The 22,008-nt window shown below is 61.8% G+C and overlaps 1 protein-coding gene across 1 annotated transcript; it reads right to left on the reverse strand.

Moving 5' to 3' along the window:
* Window positions 1-656: 656 nt before the first annotated feature.
* Window positions 657-20,967, reverse strand: LOC309579053 (myosin-6; the record flags this gene model as incomplete). Its single annotated transcript, XM_082292085.1, has 38 exons — window positions 657-796; window positions 886-1,020; window positions 1,530-1,625; window positions 2,872-3,147; window positions 3,227-3,352; window positions 3,811-4,014; window positions 4,532-4,840; window positions 4,933-5,057; window positions 5,137-5,302; window positions 5,377-5,560; window positions 5,914-6,110; window positions 6,723-6,841; window positions 6,946-7,072; window positions 7,730-8,119; window positions 8,359-8,449; window positions 8,529-8,674; window positions 8,774-8,950; window positions 9,318-9,560; window positions 9,659-9,787; window positions 9,875-10,001; window positions 10,080-10,216; window positions 10,649-10,772; window positions 10,857-10,974; window positions 11,052-11,139; window positions 11,264-11,337; window positions 11,420-11,729; window positions 11,864-12,034; window positions 13,029-13,297; window positions 13,380-13,518; window positions 14,139-14,242; window positions 14,355-14,453; window positions 14,916-14,979; window positions 16,050-16,142; window positions 16,226-16,334; window positions 16,447-16,474; window positions 17,766-17,922; window positions 19,646-19,789; window positions 20,767-20,967. 38 exons carry the CDS (start codon window positions 20,965-20,967, stop codon window positions 776-778), a joined length of 5,817 nt encoding a protein of 1,938 aa, XP_082148211.1. The 3' UTR covers window positions 657-775.
* Window positions 20,968-22,008: the final 1,041 nt, after the last annotated feature.

Raw genomic sequence — 22,008 nt, forward strand, 5'->3', positions numbered from 1 at the left:
CCCTCTCGTGGCTCATTAATGAATTCATGATGGCGTTGGGGTCCCCTCGTCTTGGACGGGGGGTGGGGAGGTGTCACTGGTGGGGAGAGGGTCCATGGTGGGGTTGGGGGGCACTTGTGGTGGTGGTCCCATCATCATCATCATCATGGGGCCATCATTGTGGTGGTGATAGGTCCATGACCATCATCATCGGTCTGTTGTGGTGGTCCATCATCATCGTGATGGGTCGGAGGTGGTGGCTCCATCATGGTGGTGGGTCCATCATCATCATCATCATCATCATGGGTCTTTGGTAGTGGGTCCATGATGATGGTGGTGGCTCCGTGATGGTGGTAGGTCCATCATCATCATCATCATGGGTCTTTGGTGGTGGGTCCATGATGGTGGTGGTGGCTCCATGCTGGTGGTGGGTCCATCATCATCATCGGTCTTTGGTAGTGGGTCCATGATGGTGGTGGTGGCTCCGTGATGGTGGTGGGTCCATCATCATCATCATCATGGGTCTTTGGTAGTGGGTCCATGATGGTCATGGTGGCTCCGTGATGGTGGTGGGTCCATCATCATCATCATGGGGTTTTGGTAGTGGGTCCATGATGGTGGTGGTGGCTCCATGCTGGTGGTGGTTGGTCAGCCATTGTCACGGTGGGTCCTTCATCATGGTGGGTCACTTGTGGTGGCAGTGGAGTCCCTCATGGTGGGGGATGGGTCACTCATGGTGGCGAGGGGTCACTCATCATGGTGGGGGTGGGTCTGGTGTGTCCCTCTTGGGGATGGGTCACTCCTCATCGTGCAGCTTCTGGAGTGGGGTGGGAGAGAAGACAGGAGCTCCAGGGGGGTTGTGGGGCAGCTGTGGGGAGGTTCCAGGGGGTACTGGGGAGGTCCCACCTTGGCTCCGATGTCGCGGCTCTTGGCCCGCAGTTTGTTGACCTGGGACTCAGCGATGTCCGCGCGCTCCTCGGCCTCGTCCAGCTCGTGCTGCGCCTTCCGGAACTTGGCCAGGTTGGTGTTGGCCTGTTCCTCCTGGAGGCACGGGGGAGGGGTGGCTTCATCCGTCTGTCCATCCTTCTCTTCCATCCATCCATGGAGCCATCCATCCCCCCATGGGTCCCACCTTCCCCTCTTCCATCTCTGTCCATCCCACCGTCCTTGTCCCCCTGTCCTTCTGTCCATCTCTCTGCCCACCCTTGTCCCCCTTCCATCCATCAGCATCTGCTCATCTTGTTCTTCCTGCAATCCCATCCATCCATCCATGGATCCATCATCCATCCATCCATGGATCCATCATCCATCCATCCATCCATGGATCCATCATCCATCCATCCATCCATGGATCCATCCCTCCATCCATCCATCCATGGATCCATCCCTCCATCCATCAACTCATCTTGTTCTTCCTGCAATCCCATCATCCATCCATGGATCCATCATCCATCCATCCATCCATGGATCCATCCATCCATCATCTTCATCCATCAATCCACCCATCATCCATCAATCCATGGATCCATCCATCCCCCCCAGTCACCCACCGCCTCCTCCGCCTGTCGCTTGTAGGCCTTGACTTTCATCTGCAGTTTGTCCACCAGGTCCTGCAGCCGCAGCAGGTTCTTCTTGTCCTCCTCCGTCTGGGGGAACAGGGACAGGGGTGGACACTGGACCAGAGCACGACCAGAACTTCTGCACCTCAGTTTCCCATTCCGGAGACCTCCTGTGTCCCCCTGGCCACCAGGGTGATGTTCTGGGTCACCCACATCCTCATGGTCACCCAAGGAATGTTGTGGGTCATCTGTGTCCCTGTGGCCACCATCTGTGCATGGTTTTGGTCCCCCACTGAGGGACCGTGCTGTGTGCTGGTGGTAGCTGAGCGTGTCCCACCTTCATGATCTCACCTGGTAGCTGAATTTCACCCACCCTGGTGGTCTCCTCTGGGACCTGAGTCTCACCTCCATGGTCTCACCTCCATGGTCTCACCTGGTAGCTGAGCTCCTTGGCCCATCCCCATGGTCTCACCCCCATATGGTCTCACAAGGCAGCTGAGCTCCTTGACCCACCTCCATGGTCTCACCTCCATGGTCTCATCCCCATGGTCTCACCTGGTAGCTGAGCTCCTTGACCCATCCCCATGGTCTCACCCCCATATGGTCTCTCACCCGGTAGCTGAGCTCCTTGACCCACCTCCATGGTCTCATCTCTGTGGTCTCACCTGGTAGCTGAGCTCCTTGGCCCACCTCCATGGTCTCACCTCCATGGTCTCACCTGGTAGCTCAGCTCCTTGATCCACCCCCATGGTCTCACCTGGTAGCTGAGCTCCTTGGCCCACCTCCATGGTCTCACCCCCATATGGTCTCACCAGGCAGCTGAGCTCCTTGGCCCACCTCCATGGTCTCACCCCCATGGTCTCACCAGGCAGCTGAGCTCCTTGACCCACCTCCATGGTCTCACCCCCATGGTCTCACCTGGTAGCTGAGCTCCTTGACCCACCTCCATGGTCTCACCCCCATATGGTCTCACCAGGCAGCTGAGCTCCTTGACCACCTCCATGGTCTCATCTGGTAGCTGAGTTCCTTGGCCCACCTCCATGGTCTCATCCCCATGGTCTCACCAGGCAGCTGAGCTCCTTGGCCCACCTCCATGGTCTCACCCCCATGGTCTCACCTGGTAGCTGAGCTCCTTGACCCACCTCCATGGTCTCACCCCCATATGGTCTCACCAGGCAGCTGAGCTCCTTGGCCCACCTCCATGGTCTCACCCCCATATGGTCTCACCAGGCAGCTGAGCTCCTTGGCCCACCTCCATGGTCTCACCCCCATGGTCTCACCAGGCAGCTGAGCTCCTTGACCCACCTCCATGGTCTCATCCCCATGGTCTCACCTGGTAGCTCAGCTCCTTGACGCGGCGCTCGGACTTGCGCAGCCCCTTGACGCTCTCGGCGTTGCGCTTCTGCTCGGCCTCCAGCTCGTTCTCCAGCTCCCGCACGCGCCCCTCCAGCTTCTGCAGCTGCTTCTTGCCCCCCTTGAGCGCCAACTGCTCGGCCTCGTCCAGCCGCAGCTGCAGGTCCTTGATGGTCTGCTCCATGTTCTTCTTCATCCGCTCCAGGTGCGCGCTCGTGTCCTGCTCCTTCTTCAGCTCCTCCGCCATCATGGCCGCCTGCCCATGGGGGGACAAGGAGGGGTCCATGGCGTGTCCTCTGTGGTGGCCCCGGCGGTGGCCCCACCGTGACACTCACGTCGGTGATGGCCTTCTTGGCCTTCTCCTCAGCGTTCCGGCACTCCTGGACGGCCTCTTCCACCTCCGTCTGCAGCTGGGAGATGTCACCTTCCATCTTCTTCTTCTGGTTGATGAGGCTGGTGTTCTGGGGGGACAGGGAGGGACCTCAAGAGGTGGCCCTGGGGCTGTTGTCCCACCCCTCAGTCCCCCCTTAGGTCTTGGAGACTCCCCCATAACCCTGCAGGTTGAAGGATCTGGAGATCTTGGTGATGCAACATGGAAGAGAACCCAACCTTCCTTGGACCAACCCAGCCTTCCTCAGACCTTCAGGAGAAGGTGGCACTGTTTGGTCCAGGTCAACTGGAGCCATCTTGGGGGCTTCCAGCTCAGCGAGAGCTGGTCTTTGTCAACCAGACCTTCCATGGACCAACCCAACACTCCTTGGACCTTCTTTAGACAAACCCAACCAAGGTGAGGCCCTCAGGTCCACACCACCCTGAGCCACCTCGAGGTCCCCAGCGGAGCCATCAGAGCTGTTTCTCCTGGGTCGGAGCGTCCCTGGATGGAGGTGGCTCCTGTCTTGGCAGGCAGGTGAGGTCTCACCTGTGAGTGGAGGAGCTGGACCCTCTCGCTGGCCTCGATCAGCTCCTGCTCGGCCAATTTCCGGGCCCTCTCGGTCTGCTCCACCAGGCCCCGGAGCTCCTCCAGCTCTGACTGCAGCAGGGTGTTCCTGCGCTCCACCATGGCCACGTTCTCCTTCAGGTCCTCCCCGACCCTCGCCGCGTCGTCCAGCTGCAGCTGCGTGTCCTGGGGGGTGGTGGGAAGGGGTGGTGGGTCCACCTGGCCATGGGGTGGGGAAGGGGTGGCGGGTCCACCTGACTGGGGGGTGGTGGGGAGGGAGGGGAATGTCCATCCAACCACTCCTGCTGGGTGGTGGGACCTCCTACACCCCAAGGTCCCCATGGACAGGTACCTCCTACACCTCAATGTCCCCATGGGGCCTTCAGGTACCTCCTACACCTCAATGTCCCCATGGGGCCTTCAGGTACCTCCTACACCTCCATGTCCCCATGGACAGGGGCCTTCAGGACTTCAATGTCCCCATGAACAAGATATGTTCAGGACCTCGATATCCCCATGGATAGGTACCTTCAGGACCTCCTACACCTCCATGTCCCCACGGGACCTTCAGGACCTCAATGTCCCCATGGACAAGGTACCTCCAGGACCTCAATATCCCCATGGATAGGTACCTTCAGGACCTCCTACACCTCCATGTCCCCACAGGACCTTCAGGACCTCAATGTCCCCATGGACAAGGTACCTTCAGGTAGCCCTGCAGAGCCTTGACCTGCTTCTGGGCCTCGTTGGCACCGCGGTTGGCGTGGCTGAGCTGGATCTCCATCTCGTTGAGGTCGCCCTCCATCTTCTTCTTCAGCCTCAGGGCCTCGTTGCGGCTCCGGGTCTCGGCGTCCAGCGAGGTCTGCAGCGACTCCACCACGCGCAGGTGGTTGCGCTTCACCTGCTCCATCTCCTCCTCCTTCTCGCCCAGCTTGCGCTCGTACTCCGCCTTCACCTGGTTGAACTCCAGCTGCGCCCTCAGGATCTTCCCCTCCTCGTGCTCCAGGGAGGCCTGGGTGGGGACAGACACGACCTTGAGGACCACAGAGGATGGACGTCCCACCAGGAGAACGCAGCGACAGGGAGGGACGGGGCTTGTCCCACCTCAGCCTCCTCCAGAGCAGCTTGGAGCTCCAGCTTCTCGGCATCCAGCTGCTTCCGGACCTTCTCCAGCTCATGGATGGATTTGTGACCAGCGCCGAGCTGCTCCGTGAGGTCCGAGATCTCCTCTGCCCAGGTGAGACCCCGTCAGACCCCACAGGAACGGGCAGGGAACGCCCAGGTGGGCGGAGGGACCCGTGTTGTCACCTTGGAGGTTCTTGTTCTCCCTCTTGAAGGTCTCCAGGTGCTCCAGGGACTCCTCGTAGATGTTCCTCAGCTTGAAGAGGTCGGTGCTGAGGGCCCTGGCCTCCTTCTGCGACGCCTCCAGCTCTGTCTGTGACTCCTCGAACTTCTGCTTCCACTCAGCCAACACCTGGGGACCGCCAGGTGTCACCCCACAGGCACCTGGCCCCACCCCACCAGCCCCACCCAGCCACCCCCGGCCACCTTATCGAAGTTCCTCTGCTTCTTGTCCAGGGCGGCAGCAGCCGCGTTCGACCGCTCCACGTCGGCCATCAGGTCCTCGATCTCATTCTGCAGCCGGTGCTTGGTCTTCTCCAGCGAGGAGCACTTGGCGTTGACGGCCTCCACGGCCTCCTCGGCCTCCTGCAGCCGCTGCGCCAGCTTCTTCCTGCCCCGGGCACCACTTGGGGTCACCCACGGGCCAGGTGGGGCCACTCAAACCCTTCTCCCACCCAGCCATGGGCCAAGGTTCTGCTCTGCATCTCCTCTACCATCTGCAGGTCACTCTACCTTCTCCAGAGCCTTTGCCGGTGGTTTCCACCTCCCCAAGCCCACAGAATCTCCATCTATGGGGCAAGACTCACTTGGCCTCCTCCAGAACCTTCTCCAGCGGGTGGTCTCCACCCCTCTGACCCCACAGGAGCTACATCCATGAGGAGATGACAACCTCCAAAACCTTCTCCCATCGGTGGTCTCCACCCCTGACCCCACAGAAGCTCCATCCGCGGGGTGATGACTCACTTGGCCTCCTCCAGCTCCTCGGTGCGTTGGATGGCATCTGTCTCATACTTGGTCCTCCACTGGGCCACCTCAGAGTTGGCCTTGGAGAGCGAGCGCTGGAGCTCGGCCTTGGCCTCGGTCTCCTCCTCATACTGCTCCCGCAGCAGGTCCCCGTCGTGCCGGGCCGACTGCAGCGCGTGCGCCAGCGCGTTCTTGGCCTGGTGGGGAGAAGGTGGCACCCTTGGGTCCAGGTCAGCTGGAGTCCTCTTGGGTGTCTCTGGCTCAGCAAGAGCTGGTCTGCATCATCACAGCTTCTGTAGACCAACCCAACCTTCTCCAGACCAACCCAACCATTCTTGGACCTTCCCTAGACCAACCCAACCCAACCCAACCTTCTCCAGACCAACCCAACCATCCTTGGACCCTCTTTAGACCAACCCAACCTCCTCCAGACCAACCCAATCATCCCTGGACCTTCTGTAGACCAACCCAGCCTCTTCCAGATCAGCTCAACCTTTCTTACACCTTCAGGAGAAGGCGGGACCATTGGATCCAAGTTAACTTGAGCTTCTTGGGGGGTCTCCAGCTCAGCAAGAGCTGGTCTTCGTCACCCCGACCCAACCAGACCTTCCATGGACCAACCCAACCCTTCCTGGACCTTCTACAGTAGAACCTCCTGTAGATGGACCCCAGCCCCCCACCTTAGATGGAACTACTGCAGGTGGACCCACCCAACCCCACTGGTCTGAACCGGTGACCACAAGGGTGAAGGACACCTGTGACCCACCTGGGCCCCTCCCAGGTCTTCTCACCCCCCCACCTGACCCCACCTTCATCTCCTCCTCCAGCTGCCTGCGCAGGTCCTCCAGCTGCTGGGTGTAGGACACCTTCCCGCGGGTCAGCTGGGACACCAGCGCCTCCTTCTCCTCCAGCTGCCGCGAGAGCTCACCTGCACGGGTGGGCGGAGCTTCAGGTGTGGGGTGGGCTGGGGTGGGGGGTGGGGGTGCAGCTGTGGGGCAGGGGGAGGTGGGGCTGCCCCGGGTCAGCTCTCACCATTCTCTGTCTGCAGCTTGGCCCGTTGGGTGTTGGCGTCGTTGAGGACACGTTGGGTCTCCTCCAGCTTGGCCAAGTGCTCGGCAGCCTGGTCCTCCATGGAGCGCGACACCTTCTCCATGGCCACCTGCAGGGAGAGGCCAGAGGCTACAGTGGACTGGACGTGCCCCATTGCTGGAGGTGTCCAAGGCCAGGTTGGACAGGGCTTGGAGCTACCTGGGCTAGTGGAAGGTGTCCCTGGGTGGGATCCACCCGACCCAACCACTCGGAGACTCTTCAACTCAACCGGTTGAAGGTTCTCCAGCACAGCTCAACCCAACTCAACCAGCTGAAAGTTCTCCAGCACAGCTCAACCCAACAAGGTGGACACTCAACCCAACTCAACTGGTTGAAGGTTCTCCAGCACAACTCAACCCAACTCAACTGGTTGAAGGTTCTTCAACACAACTCAACCCGACAAGGTGGACACCCTTCAACTCATCCGGCTGAAGGTTCTCCAGCACAACTCAACCAGCTGAAAGTTCTTCAGCACAGCTCAACCCAACAAGGTGGGCACTCAACCCAACTCAGCCGGTTGAAGGTTCTCCAGCACAACTCAACCCAACAAGGTGGACACCCTTCAACTCAACCAGCTGAAGGTTCTTCAGCACAACTCAACCCAACCCAACCCGGTCTAGTGGGAAGTGTCCCTGCCTGTGGGTTGATGGAACTGGATGATCCTCTCGGTCCTGTCCCACCCAAACCATCCCATGATTCCCTGCTGTCCACCTCGGCCTCCTCCTACCTTGGACTTGATCAGCTGCTCCACGTTGGCGCTGAGGTCGTCCAGCTCCAGCTTGAGCTCACTCTTCTCCTTCTCCAGCTTCTGCTTGACGCGCTGCAGGTTGTCCAGCTGCTCTCCCAGCTCGGCCACGCTGTCGGCATGTTTCTTCCTCAGCGTGGCCGCCGTGGCCTCGTGCTGCAGCGTGGCCTCCTCCAGGTCCCGCCGCAGCTTCTGGAATTCCGCCTCCCGCTTCTTGTTGAGCTCCAGCTGCGCCGAGGTGGCGCCGCCGGCCTCCTCCAGCCGCTCGCTGAGCTCCTCCAGCTCCCGGGACAGCTCCGAGCGCTGCTTCTCCACCTTGGCCCGGCCCGTCCGCTCCGCCTCCAGCTCCTCCTCCAGCTCCTCGATCCGCGCCTGTGCACCAAGAGGGTGCTGGGCTGGGATCCACCCAACCCCTCCACTCAACCCAACCCAAGCAGCCTGAGACTCTTCAACCCAACCAAAACTGACCCACCTAAGTGGAGCCTCTTCTACTCAGCCCAGCCACCTTGAGACTCTCCAGCTCAACCCTCAGGTTTCTCTTCAGCCCAACCCAACCGCCTGGACGTTCTCCAGCCCAACCCAAGCAGGCACAGACCCAACTTCCCCCCTACCTGTAGCTCCTTCAGCTTCTTCTGGAGCTGCAGAGCCAGCGCCTGCTCATCCTCGATCCTGCTGTTCTGCTGGTGGATCTCAAACTCCTTCCTGTGGAAGGAGAGGGGACAGTGAGGCCCCACCTGTGACCCTCGATGGGACCTCACGTGGAGGAGCGGTCCAGCCTCACTTCTTGAGCTTCTCCTCCAGCTGCTGCTTGTCATTCTCCAGATCCATGATGTTCTCCTGGGTCAACTTCAGGTCTCCTTCCAGCTTTCTCTTGGCCCGTTCCAGGTCCATCCGGATCTTCTTCTCCTGCTCCAGGGAGCCTTCAAGCTGTGTGGGAACACAGAAATGGGGACACACCTCAAGTTTTGCTCATCTTTGCTCCAGAAGTTCCTCAGCAGGACCTGGGGTGGGACTGGCCACACTCACGTCGTCCACTTGCTGTTCCAGCTTGACTTTGCCCTTTGTCAAGGTGTTGACCTTGTCTTCCTCGGCCTGCAGGTCGTCCAGCGTCTGCTGGTGGGACTCCTGCAGGGCCTTCTTCTCCTTGGTCAGCTTGGTGATGGTCTCGTCCAGCCCCGCCATCTCCTCCGTCAGGTTCTTGACCTATGGGAGAAGCGTCCGGCCTCCAGCTCAGTGCCAGGGTGGGGCAGTGAGGGGAGGTTGATGTTCACCTCAGCCAAAGAGGTTCTTTCAAAGCAGGAGAACCCAAAGGACTTTGGGTCTTCTCGATGAGCCCAACCCCACCAACACTGGATCCTCCCAACCCACCTTGGGTCTCCTCAACCCATCCTAACAGATTCCACCCAGCCTTGGGTCTCCTCAACTCAAACCAATACCTCATCTCTTCTCAACCCAACTCAACCATCCTTGGTCGTCTCAACCCAACCCAACCAGCCTTGAGTATCCTTAACCCAACCCAACAAGACTCAAGTCCCCTCACCTTGAGGCTGAGGCCTCTCTCTGCCCTCACCTTGTTCTCGGTCGCGTGTTTCTCCTTCTCCACCTTGGCCAGGGTCAGCTCCAGGTCATCGATGTCCTTCTTCAGCTCCGAGCACTCGTCCTCCAGCTTCCTCTTCTTGGCCGTCAGCTCGGCGTTCATCTCCTCCTCATCCTCCAGCCTCTCTGTCAGCTCCTTCACCTTGGCCTCCAGCTGGATCTTGTTCTTGATCAGTTGGTCACAGCGCTCCTCGGCGTCGTTCAGGTTGTCCTGCTCCTGTTGGAGGGGGGGACACCAGGTGAAGTGGGGCTGCCCTGGAGGCGGTGGGGGTGGTGGTCATCCCCATAACGTGGTTTTGGAGTGATCTGACTCACGGCCTGCACTTGGAGCTGGAGATCGTTCTTCTCCTGCAGCATGGAGACCATCTTCTCCTCCAGCTCCTTCCGCCGCGATTCTGACTTCTCCAGGGCGTCCTTCAGCCGCCCGTACTCCTCCTTCATGTTCTGCTCCAGGAGACCCCAAGCGGGTCAAAGACCCTCATCCATCACCCCCCAGACCATCGGTGGTCCCACCCCGCTCCCTCCTCCCACCTGCATCTCCTTCTCCGTCTCTGCGCTCTTCAGCAAGGGTTTGATCTTGAAGTAGAGCTTCATCCACGGCCAGTTCTTCACCCCCATGAAGGCCCGGAGGTTCCACTGGATCACCAGCAGCGCATCCCTACCAGGAGGAGGGCCCAGGTGCCACCACATCCCCAAGCAGGTGACCAGGTGAGCAGAAGCCCCACCCCTGTCTCACCGGCGCTCCACAATCTTCTTGAACTCAAGGCGCATGAGCTGCCCCCGCGCCCGCGCCTGGATGCGGGTGATGATGCGGGACAGGCGCTCATCCCGCATCTCCTCCAGCTGCCCCAGCAGCCCCGCCTTGAAGAAGACCTGAGGGGAGGGAGGAGGTAGGGAAGAAGGTGGTGGGACCATGAGGTCCATGTCCATCTCGGGTGGTGGGACCACAGGGAACAGAGACAACGGGATCTTCCCACGGTGTGCCCAAAGTGGTTGTGGTGGGTGGAAGGATGGGGTGGTGCGTGAGTGGGGGGGCAGATGGACATGGGGATGGACAGATGGACACGGGGATCATGGGGTCCACGTAACACCTGGTTGGTGGGACCACAGGGAGCAGGGACCACGAGATCTCACCCACTGGGATCAAACTGGTTGTGGTGGGTGGGTGGAAGGATGGGGTGGGGGGGCCGGGAGGAACAAATGGACATAGGGAGGGACAGATAGACACGTGAGTGGTGGGACCATGGGGTCCTCAACACCTGAAGGATGGTGGCACCACAGGGAACGGGGACCACATGACCTCACCTTGGTGTGCCCAAACTTGTACTGGTTGTGGTCGATGTCGATGGAGCCCAGGAGTTTCTCGGCGCCCTTGCGGCTGTCGATGAACTGCCCCTCAGGGATGGCCGCGGGGTTCAGGATGCGGTACCTGGGGGCCAGAGAGGAGATGACCCCCTGAGACCAGCCCCGGTGGGGTTGTCCCCACCTCCCCAAACCCCCTCCGCGTCCCCACCGCTGGCGGAAGTCCCCGTAGAGGATGCGGTTGGGGAAGCCCTTGCGGCAGATGCGGATTCCCTCCAGGACCCCGTTGCAGCGCAGCTGGTGCATCACCAGGGCGTTGTCCATCACACCTGGTGGGGAGATGCAGGTGAGGGGTCAACCACGAGCCACACCCACCCCCCAACCCCCATCCCCACCCTCAGCTCACCCGGCTCCTTCCGCTCGTTCGGGACCAGGCAGCGGACGAAGTGGGGGTGGGTGGTCTTGAGGTTGGCCATCAGCTTGTTGAGGTTCTCCTGGGCGAGAGAGAGGAGGGTGACCAACGGGGGAGCAGGGGAGGGGCTGGGGGGTGGTGGGACCGCCCTCTACAGCAGGGGTTGTTCTCCCCCTGCCCCACCAGGCCCGGTGCACATCCCTCACCCGGTGAAGGGCTGAGACGGTCTGGAAGGAGGAACCTTTCTTCTTGGCTCCTTTCCCCTTCCCGCTGTCACCACCTGGGGAGAAGAGGGGTGGGATGAGGTGGGAACAAGGACAACTGCTGTGGGTAGCCGTCTTCTTCATCCCTCCGTCACACACCAGAGTCTGCCCCGGCGTAGTTGGAGAAGAGGTGGGCCAACAGCTTGAGGGCGGATTTCTGGTAGAGCCCCACCACTGTCTCATTGAGGGGGTCCTTGTTCTTCTCCAGCCAGCCCAGGATGTTGTAGTCCACGGTGCCGGCATAGTGGATGAGCGAGAAGTGGGCCTCGGACTTGCCCTTGACGTTCCGTGGCTTCCCGAAGTTGGCCGACTTGCCCAGGTGGTTGTCGTAGAGTTTGGACTTGAAGGTCATGTCCGAGGCCTTGGGGAACATGCACTCCTCCTCCAGGATGGACATGATGCCCATGGGCTGTGGACGAGGAGACCCCGTTGGCCGGGGAGGATACCATGGACAACCCAAAAGCTGCTTGTGGGGCATCTGAGGGGCTCCAACTGGAGGGACCTTCCTCCCTCAGCCCCCTGAGGCCCTGGGGGAGGCGGTACCTTCTCAATGAGGTCGATGCAGGCCTGCAGGTCCATGCCGAAGTCGATGAACTCCCACTCGATGCCCTCCTTCTTGTACTCCTCCTGCTCCAGCACGAACATGTGGTGGTTGAAGAACTGCTGCAGCTTCTCGTTGGTGAAGTTGATGCAGAGCTGCTCAAAGCTGTTGAACTGGGGGAGGAGAGGGAGGGGCGGGTGATGGAGTCCGTGGGGTCAACTCAACACCCAACAGGGCCAATTGAGTCAATGGGGTCAACTCAATCCCCAATGGGGTCAACTCAACACCCAACGGGGCCAATTGAGTCAATGGGGTCAACTCAATCCCCAATGGTGTCTACTCAACACCCAACGGGGCCAACTGAGTCAACGGGGTCAACTCAACCCCCAACGGGGCCAACTGAGTCAATGGTGTCAACTCAACACCCAATGGTGTCAACTCAACACCCAATGGTGTCAACTCAACACCCAATGGTGTCAACTCAACACCCAACGGGGCCAATTGAGTCAATGGGGTCAACTCAACCCCCAACAGGGCCAACTGAGTCAATGGTGTCAACTCAACACCCAATGGTGTCAACTCAACACCCAACGGGGCCAACTGAGTCAGTGGTGCCAACACCCGATGGGGTCAACTCAACACCCAATGGGGCCATCTGAGTCAATGGGGTCAACTCAACACCCAACGGGGCCAACTCAAGGCTCAGTAGGGTCAACAGGGTCAACGGAACACCCAGTGGGGTCACAGTGATGCCCAATGGGATGGACAAGGTCAATCTGACACCCAGTGGGGTGAAGACAATGTCAAATGGGATCAGTGGGGTCAACTCAATACCCAACAGGGTCAAGGTGATGCCCAATGAGGGTCAAGAGGACAACTCAACACCCAGTAGGGTCAACAGAATGTGAAATGAGAGCAACGGGGTCAGCCTGAGATCCAAAGGGTTCCGAACAACACCCAAGTGGGGTCAAGAGGGTCAACTCAACACCCAAAGGAGTCAATGCCCAACAGGATCAATGAGGTCGACTCAACACTCCATGACATCAACATAAAGACCCAAATTTCCACCCAAGGTCAGCGTGAAGCTACAGGAGACCCCCTCAACACCCAGCTGGCTCAATGCCACCCCTTCAAGGCCCAACGCCACTGCCCCGCCTCGAGCCTCACGTCGAAAATCTCGAAGCCGGCGATGTCCAAGACGCCAATGAAGTACTGCCGCGGCTGCTTGGTGTCCAGCGAGTTGTTGATCCTCACCACCATCCAGTTGAACATCTTCTCGTAGACAGCCTTGGCCAAGGCGCCGATGGAGTAGTAGACCTGCTGGACGCTCTGCCCCTTGGTGACGTACTCGTTGCCCACCTTGACGCGCGGGTGACACAAGCCCTTGAGCAGATCGGCCGAGTTCAGCCCCATCAGGTACGCGGACTTGTCGGCATCTGTGGAGCGGGAGACGCGTGGTCAGGTGCCACCTCACCTGGTGACCCCTCCCTGACCTGTCTCCCCCTTGCCCCGACCCGCCTTCGGTGCCGTCCGGCTCCGCCTGCTCCTCCCGCTGCTTCTGCTTGAACTTCATGTTGCCGAAGTGCATGATGGCGCCCGTCAGCTTGTAGACACCGGCCTTCTCCTCGGCTGTGAAGCCCAGGACATCAAAGGCACTCTGGGAGGGGTGGAGGGGGTGGGGGGAGGGACCAGGTGAGGACATGGCCTCTGCTGGTCACCACCTGTGGTGGCCACCACCTGTGGGTCCCTCCCACCGCCCTTCCCACTCATTGGCCCAGCTGGCCAATGGGGACACATCCAGCCATGGGCTTGTCCACTTGAAGGACTTGTCCATGGACTCGTTCATTCATCCGTGGGCTCATTTGTCCAGCTCAGGACTCATTTATCCTGGATCCATCCAACCATCCATGGGCTCATCCATCCATTGATCCATCCATTCTTCTGAGGACTTATCCATCCATGGACTCATCCATCCATCCATCCATTTGAGAACTTCATCCATCCAGTCATGGGCTCACCCATCCGTCCATCCATCCGTCCATGGATTCTTCCATCAATCCTGTTGAGGATTTCATCCATCCATCCGTGGACTCATCCATCCATTTGAGGACCTTTCTATCCACAGATCCATCCATCCGAGGACACATCTATCCATCCATCCATCCATCCATGGACTCATTGATCCATGGAAACATCCATCCATCCATCTGAGGACACATCTATCCATCCATCCAACCATCCATGGACTCATCCCTCCCTCCACCCCTCCCCGCTCACATCAGTGGCCATCAGCTCCTCGGAGTCATCGATGGAGGCCACGGTCACCTCACCCTGGGACACGTAACCGTAGTCGTAGGGGTTGGAGGTGACCAGCAGCATCTCTGGTGCAGGATGGAGACACCGCTGAGCATTCCCAGTCTCCCCAAACCACCCCAAGTTTCGGGAGGAGGGGGGAAGGAGAAGCCCCGAGGCCACGGTGGTGGCCCGGCTCACCCAGCAGCTCCGGCTTCTTGTTGGAGAGGATCTGGTAGAAGATGTGGTAGTTCCGTTCCGCCTTGAGCTGGAAGATGACACGGGACTTCTCCAGGAGGTCTGGAGGAGGGTGGATGGGGAGAAGGTGGGATGAGGAGAGGGATGGAGACATGGAGAGAAGGGTGGAGGGATGGACGCGTGGATGGATGAAGAGATGGATGGGTAAGTGACGAGTAGGATGGAGACGGAGGCTCAGATGGGTGGTGGGACAAGGAGATGGAGGGACGGACAACAGGACGGGACACCACTCATGGATCCATCCACCATGGAGAGGGACGGAAGGATGGACAAATGGAGGGATGGACAGAGGGGTGAGGAGATGGATGGAGGGATGGACAACTCATGGATCCATCCACCAGGAAGACGGATGGACACATGGATGGATGGAGGGATGGACGGGGGGAGGGACGGATGGATGGAGGGACAGAGACATGGGGAGACAGACAGAGGGACAAGGAGATCTCTGGACACGTGGACTTGTGGGTGGCCACCCCCTGCTCCCACCGCCCCGTGGCCACTCACAGGTCTCGATGTCGGCCGACGCCAACTTCCCGGTGGCCCCAAAGTGGATCCGGATGAATTTCCCCTGCAAGGGCGGTGGGGGAGAGCTGTGGGGGGCCATAGGCCCCACCCCATAGGCCCCATAAAAAGACCCTGCCCCACAGAGGCCCCCCTATAGACCCCACCCAACAGACCCTTCCCCGTAGGTCCTGTCCCCCAGACCCCGTCCCCTGTACCGCTGTGAACTTCAGACCCCGCCCCATTGGCCACGCCCCACAGATCCCAATGGACCCTGCCCCACAGATCCCAACCTACAGTGTCCTCCCCACAGAACCCACCTGGAGATCCCCACCCCACAGACCCCAACCTCTGACGTCCACCCCACAGAACCCACCTGGAGACCCTCACCCCACCGCTGTGCCCCACAGACACAGAATCCCACCCCACAGACCCCAACCTCTGACGTCCACCCCACAGAACCCACCTGGAGATCCCCACCCCACAGACCCCAACCTCCAACGTCCACCCCACAGAACCCACCCACAGACCCCCACCCCACCACTGTACCCCACAGACACAGGCCCCACCCCACAGACCCCAACCTCTGACGTCCACCCCACAGAACCCACCTGGAGACCCTCACCCCACCGCTGTGCCCCACAGACACAGAATCCAACCTCCAATGTCCACCCCACAGAACCCTCCTGGAGATCCCCACCCCACAGACCCCAACCTCCAACGTCCACCCCACAGAACCCACCCACAGACCCTCACCCCACCACTGTACCCCACAGACACAGGCCCCACCCCACAGACCCCAACCTCTGACGTCCACCCCACAGAACCCACCTGGAGATCCCCACCCCACAGACCCCAACCTCTGACGTCCACCCCACAGAACCCACCTGGAGACCCTCACCCCACCGCTGTGCCCCACAGACACAGAATCCAACCTCCAATGTCCACCCCACAGAACCCTCCTGGAGATCCCCACCCCACAGACCCCAGCCTCCAACGTCCACCCCACAGAACCCACCCACAGACCCCCGCCCCACTGCTGTGCCCCACAGACAGAGCCCCCCCCCCATAGGTCCTGCCCCCCAGACCTCACCCCAAGGCCCCACAGCCTCCTCCCCCGGGCCCCGCCCCACTCACGAATCGGGAGGAGTTGTCGTTGCGCACGGTCTTGGCGTTGCCGAAGGCCTCGAGCGCGGGGTTGGCCTGGATGATTTGATCCTCCAGGGTGCCCTGGGGCGGGGGGTGACACCGCGGGTGGGGACACGGCCAGGGGAGGGTCCCCACGCCGGGGGTGTGCCCGGGGCCACCCCTACCTTGCTGCTGTTGGCCGCCTCCTTCTTGCGGTCGCCGATGGCGGCGATGCTGGCGAAGTATTGGATGACGCGTTTGGTGTTCACCGTTTTCCCGGCCCCCGATTCGCCGCTGGTGGGGGGCAACGGCGTCACCGGGGGGGTCACCGAGGGGTCGTGGGGGTCACCCGGGGGTCCTGGGCCCACCCCACATCTGTGGGGTAGCGCCAGGGGTGGGGACTCACGTGATGAGGATGGACTGGTTCTCACGGTCTGTGGGAGGAGAGAGGGGTCAGGGGGCGAGGGGGGGTCTTGGGGGTCTTCATCTCCCCCAGGTGAGGAGCAGGTCAGGTGGGATGAGGAGATGTTGAGGGACTGGAATTTGGGGTTCTCCAGCCCCCCCAGGTGAGGAGCAGGTCAGGTGGGATGAGGATGGGGAGATGTTGAAGGTCTGGAATTTGGGGTTCTCTGACCCCCAGGTGAGGAGCAGGTCAGGTGGGATGAGGACGAGGAGATGTTGAAGGTCTGGAATTTGGGGTTCTCTGACCCCCCAGGTGAGGAGCAGGTCAGGTGGGATGAGGATGAGGAGATGTTGAAGGTCTGGAATTTGGGGTTCTCTGACCCCCCAGGTGAGGAGCAGGTCAGGTGGGATGAGGAGATGTTGAAGGTCTGGAATTTGGGGTTCTCTGATCCCCCAGGTGAGGAGCAGGTCAGGTGGGACAAGGATGGGGAGATGTTGAGGGACTGGAATTTGGGGTTCTCTGACCCCCAGGTGAGGAGCAGGTCAGGTGGGATGAGGATGGGGAGATGTTGAGGGACTGGAATTTGGGGTTCTCTGACCCCCAGGTGAGGAGCAGGTCAGGTGGGACAAGGATGGGGAGATGTTGAGGGACTGGAATTTGGGGTTCTCTGACCCCCAGGTGAGGAGCAGGTCAGGTGGGATGAGGATGAGGAGATGTTGAAGGTCTGGAATTTGGGGTTCTCTGACCCCCCAGGTGAGGAGCAGGTCAGGTGGGACCAGGTCAGGAAGATGCTGGAGGTCTTGGGGATCTCCTCCTGCCCAGGTGAGCACCCAGCTGGGCCAAGGTGTGCGAGGTGTTGAGGATCTTGGGGGTCTCCAACCCTTCTCAGGGCAACCCCAGGTAAGATGGGACAAGATTGGGGTTTGAGGGTCTCCAAACCAGGTGAGCACCAGGTGAGGCTGGGGCTGTGTTGGGGGTCCTGGGGTGGGGGTTGACCTTCTCTACCCCTCCAGGTGAGCGCCAGGTCAGGCAGGACCAAGGTGGGGGGCGGGGGGAGATGTTTGGGGATCTTGGGGGTCTTCAGCCTCCCAGGTGAGGCTGGGGGGGGGTCTTCAGGGGGGGCTGGGGCTCCCCACCCTCCCAGGTGAGCACCAGGTAGGAGCAAGGTGGGCGAGATTTTGGGGCTTTTGGCTAGGGTTGGGCTTCTCCACCCTCCCGGTTGAGATGGGTCCAAACTGGGAGGAGTCACCGGGGGTCTCGGACGTCTCCTCGCACCCAGGTGAGCCCCAGGTGAGCCCCAGGCCCCGTTTTGGGGGTCCCACCTGTCAGCATGTACTGGTAGGCGTTGTCCGAGATGGAGAAGATGTGGGGCGGGACCTCGTTGCGCTTCTTGCCCCGATAGGTGGCCACCACTTGGGGGTCGTAGACCGGGAGCCACTTGTAGGGGTTCACGGTGACGCAGAACAGCCCCGAGTAGGTCTGGGGGGACAAACGGGGGGGGGGTCAGGGGGTGACACCCCCGCGTGGGGACACCCCACCCCCCAAGAGGGGACAACAAAGGGTGTGGGAAGGGGTGGGGTGGGGTTTTGGTGGGGGTCTGGGGTGGTTGGAGATGGGGCTGGGGGGCCGAGGATGGGAAATTTTGGGGCTGGGGAGGCCAAGGATGGGAAATTTTGGGGCTGGGGGGCCGAGGATGGGAAATTTTGGGGCTGGGGGGCCGAGGATGGGACATTTTGGGGCTGGGGGGCCGAGGATGGGACATTTTGGGGCTGGGGGGGGCCAAGGATGGGACATTTTGGGGCTGGGGGGGGCCAAGGATGGGACATTTTGGGGCTGGGGGGGGGCCAAGGATGGGACATTTTGGGGCTGGGGGGGGCCAAGGATGGGACATTTTGGGGCTGGGGGGGGCCAAGGATGGGACATTTTGGGGCTGGGGGGGGCCAAGGATGGGACATTTTGGGGCTGGGGGGGGCCAAGGATGGGACATTTTGGGGCTGGGGGGGCAAAGGCTGGGAAATTTTGGGGCTGGGGGGGCAAAGGCTGGGAAATTTTGGGGCTGGGGGGGCAAAGGCTGGGAAATTTTGGGGCTGGGGGGCCGAGGATGGGAAATTTTGGGGCTGGGGGGCCGAGGATGGGACATTTTGGGGCTGGGGGGGCCGAGGATGGGACATTTTGGGGCTGGGGGGGGCCAAGGATGGGAAATTTTGGGGCTGGGGGGGGCCAAGGATGGGACATTTTGGGGCTGGGGGGGGCCAAGGATGGGACATTTTGGGGCTGGGGGGGCAAAGGCTGGGAAATTTTGGGGCTGGGGGGCCGAGGATGGGAAATTTTGGGGCTGGGGGGCCGAGGATGGGACATTTTGGGGCTGGGGGGCCGAGGATGGGACATTTTGGGGCTGGGGGGCCGAGGATGGGACATTTTGGGGCTGGGGGGCCGAGGATGGGACATTTTGGGGCTGGGGGGCCGAGGATGGGACATTTTGGGGCTGGGGGGGGCCGAGGATGGGACATTTTGGGGCTGGGGGGGGCCAAGGATGGGACATTTTGGGGCTGGGGGGGGCCGAGGATGGGACATTTTGGGGCTGGGGGGCCGAGGATGGGACATTTTGGGGCTGGGGGGGCCAAGGATGGGACATTTTGGGGCTGGGGGGGCCAAGGATGGGACTTTTTGGGGCTGGGGGGGCCAAGGATGGGACTTTTTGGGGCTGGGGGGGGCCAAGGATGGGACTTTTTGGGGCTGGGGGGGGCCAAGGATGGGACTTTTTGGGATCTGGGCGGCCCAAAGGGGTCTGGAGGAGAAACCCCCCCCCCAGATGCCCCAAAGACCCCCCTCAGAAGCTCCTCCAAGTTCGAGGTGCCCCACAGACCCCCCCCCCCCCTCGGGAAAACTCCTCAGGTTCCAGGTACCCCATGGACTGTTCTGGAAGCCCCCCAAGTCCCAGATACCCCACAGACCCCCCCAAGGAGCCCCCCAAATCCCAGATACCCCACAGACCCCCCCCAGGAGCCCCCCAAGTCCCGGGCACCCCCCAGACTCCCCCCAAGTCCCAGTTACCCCACAGACCCCCCCAGACTCCCCCCACAGACCCCCCCCAGACCCCTCTCCAAACCCCCCCCCCCGTCCCGGTTCCAGCCCCCCCCAAGCTTTGGGGCAGGGTCCCTCCTGGCCCCCGCCCGTTTTTGGGGTCTCTGGGGGGTCTCACGTAGATCATCCAGGCCGCGTAGCGCTCCTTGAGGTTGAAGAGCACGGCGGGCTCGTGCAGGAACGTCAGCATGGCCATGTCCTCGATCTTGTCGAACTTGGGGGGGTTCTGCTGGTGCACGTCCCCCTCCTTCACCGTCACCGTCTGGGGGGGGGGGCACGGAGGGGTGAGGACCCCGCCCCACCCCGTGGTGCCGCCGGGTCACCTCTGGGTCACCTCTGATGTCCCCCCCTCCACCGGCCCCACTGCAAGTGCCCCGTGACCTCCCCGTGACCCCCCCAGGGTCACCCGTGACCCCCCCCAGTGTCACCCGTGACCCCCCCCAGGGGCACAAGTGACCACCGTGACCTCCCCGTGACCCCCCCAGGGTCACCCGTGACCCCCCCCCCAGTGTCCACCGTGACCCCCCCAGTGTCACCCGTGACCACCGTGACCCCCCCGTGACCCCCCCAGTGTCACCCGTGACCACCGTGACCCCCCCCAGTGCCACCCGTGACCCCTGTGACCCCCCCAGTGTCCACTGTGATCCCCCCAGTGTCACCCGTGATCCCCCCAGTGTCACCCGTGACCACTGTGACCCCTGTGACCCCCCGCAGGGTCACCCGTGACCCCCCCAGTGTCCACCGTGACCCCCAGGTCCCAGTGACCCCCCCAGTGTCACCCATGACCACCATGACCCCCCCCCGGGACCCCCCCAGTGTCACCCGTGACCTCCGTGACCCCCCCAGTGTCACCCCCCCAGGGTCACCTCTCCCAGCTCGGTGCCCACAGTGACATTCCCCCAGTGACCCCAGTGACCCCTGTGACCCCTGTGACCCCAAGGTCCCCATGACCCCCCCAATGTCCCATTGAGACCCTTGTGACCCCCATGACCCCTGTGACCCCCATGACCCTCACAGTGTCCCCCCCGTGACCCCCATGTCCCCAAGGTCCCCGTGACCCCCACAGTGTCCCCAAGGTCCCCATGAGCCCCCCCAGGGTCACCTCTCCCAACTCAGTGACATCCCCCCAGTGACCCCTGTGACCCCCATGACCCCCCAGGGTCACCTCTCCCAGTTCGGTGCCCACAGTGACATTCCCCCCCAGTGACCCCAGTGACCCCTGTGACCCCCCAGGGTCACCTCTCCCAGCTCGGTCTCCACGGTGACACTGCCCCCTTGTCTGTCCACCACGCGTCCCTTCACGAACTCGTGCCCGGCGTGGGGGACGAAGCACTCGGCGCGGGGGTCAAAGGGACGCGTGGTGGCCGCCAGGCGCTCGCGCTCGCCCGGCCGCAGGAACGGCGCCGCCGCGCCCAGAGCCGCCAGCACCGCGTCCACCATCTGGCCTGGGGGGACAGGGTCACCTGGGAGGGCGTGGGGACAGACCCCCACCCACCCACAGACCCTCCATGGACACCCTGTGGTCATTGATTGACCCCCTGTGGTCATTGATTGACCCCCTGTGGTCATTGATGGAGTCCCATGGTCATCCCTAGACCTCCCAGTGACACCAGCACCGCGTCCACCATCTGGCCTGGGGGGACAGGGTCACCTGGGGGGGCGTGGGGACAGACCCCCACCCACCCACAGACCCTCCATGGACCCCCTGTGGTCATTGATTGACCCCCTGTGGTCATTGATGGAGTCCCATGGTCATCCCTAGACCTCCCAGTGACACCAGCACCGCGTCCACCCTCTGTCCTGGGGGGGATGCGGACAGCCCCTCACCCACCCACAGCCCCTCCATGGACACCCTGTGGTCATCGATTGACCCCCGTGGCCATCCCAGCCCTCCCAGTGCCACCAGTCCACCATCTGGCCTGGGGGGACAGGGTCACCTGGGGGGGCGTGGGGACAGACCCCCACCCACCCACAGCCCCTCCATGGACCCCCGTGGTCATTGATTGACCCCCGTGGCCATCGACTGACCCCCGTGGCCATCCCAGCCCTCCCAGTGCCACCAGCACCGCGTCTGCCACCCGCCCTATGGGGACACCGTCCCCTGGGCAATGGGGACAGGGACAGACCCCCCCCCCCCCCCCCCCCAGCCCCAGAGACCCCCACAGTGGGGCCCCACAGCAGCTCCCCCCCCCCCCAAAACCCCCCTGCAGCGCCCTCACCTGGAGTCTGTAGGTCCGGGGGTTGGATGGAGGGATCTGGGGGGGCACCGGGGGGTGAGGGGCTGCACCCCACAGACCCCTGTGTGCCCCCCCCCAGCTTTCCCATAGACCCTGTGTGCCCCATAGACCACCTGTGACCGCCCCACTGAAGAATCCCCGTGCCCCACAGGCTTCCCATACACCCCACAGATCCCCCTGTGTGCCCCACAACCCACCCTGTGCCCCACAGACCCCCATGCACCCCATAGACCCCCCCTGTGTG

Source organism: Coloeus monedula, assembly GCF_965178545.1.
Source record: "Coloeus monedula genome assembly, chromosome: 1".
Taxonomy (NCBI): domain Eukaryota; kingdom Metazoa; phylum Chordata; class Aves; order Passeriformes; family Corvidae; genus Coloeus; species Coloeus monedula.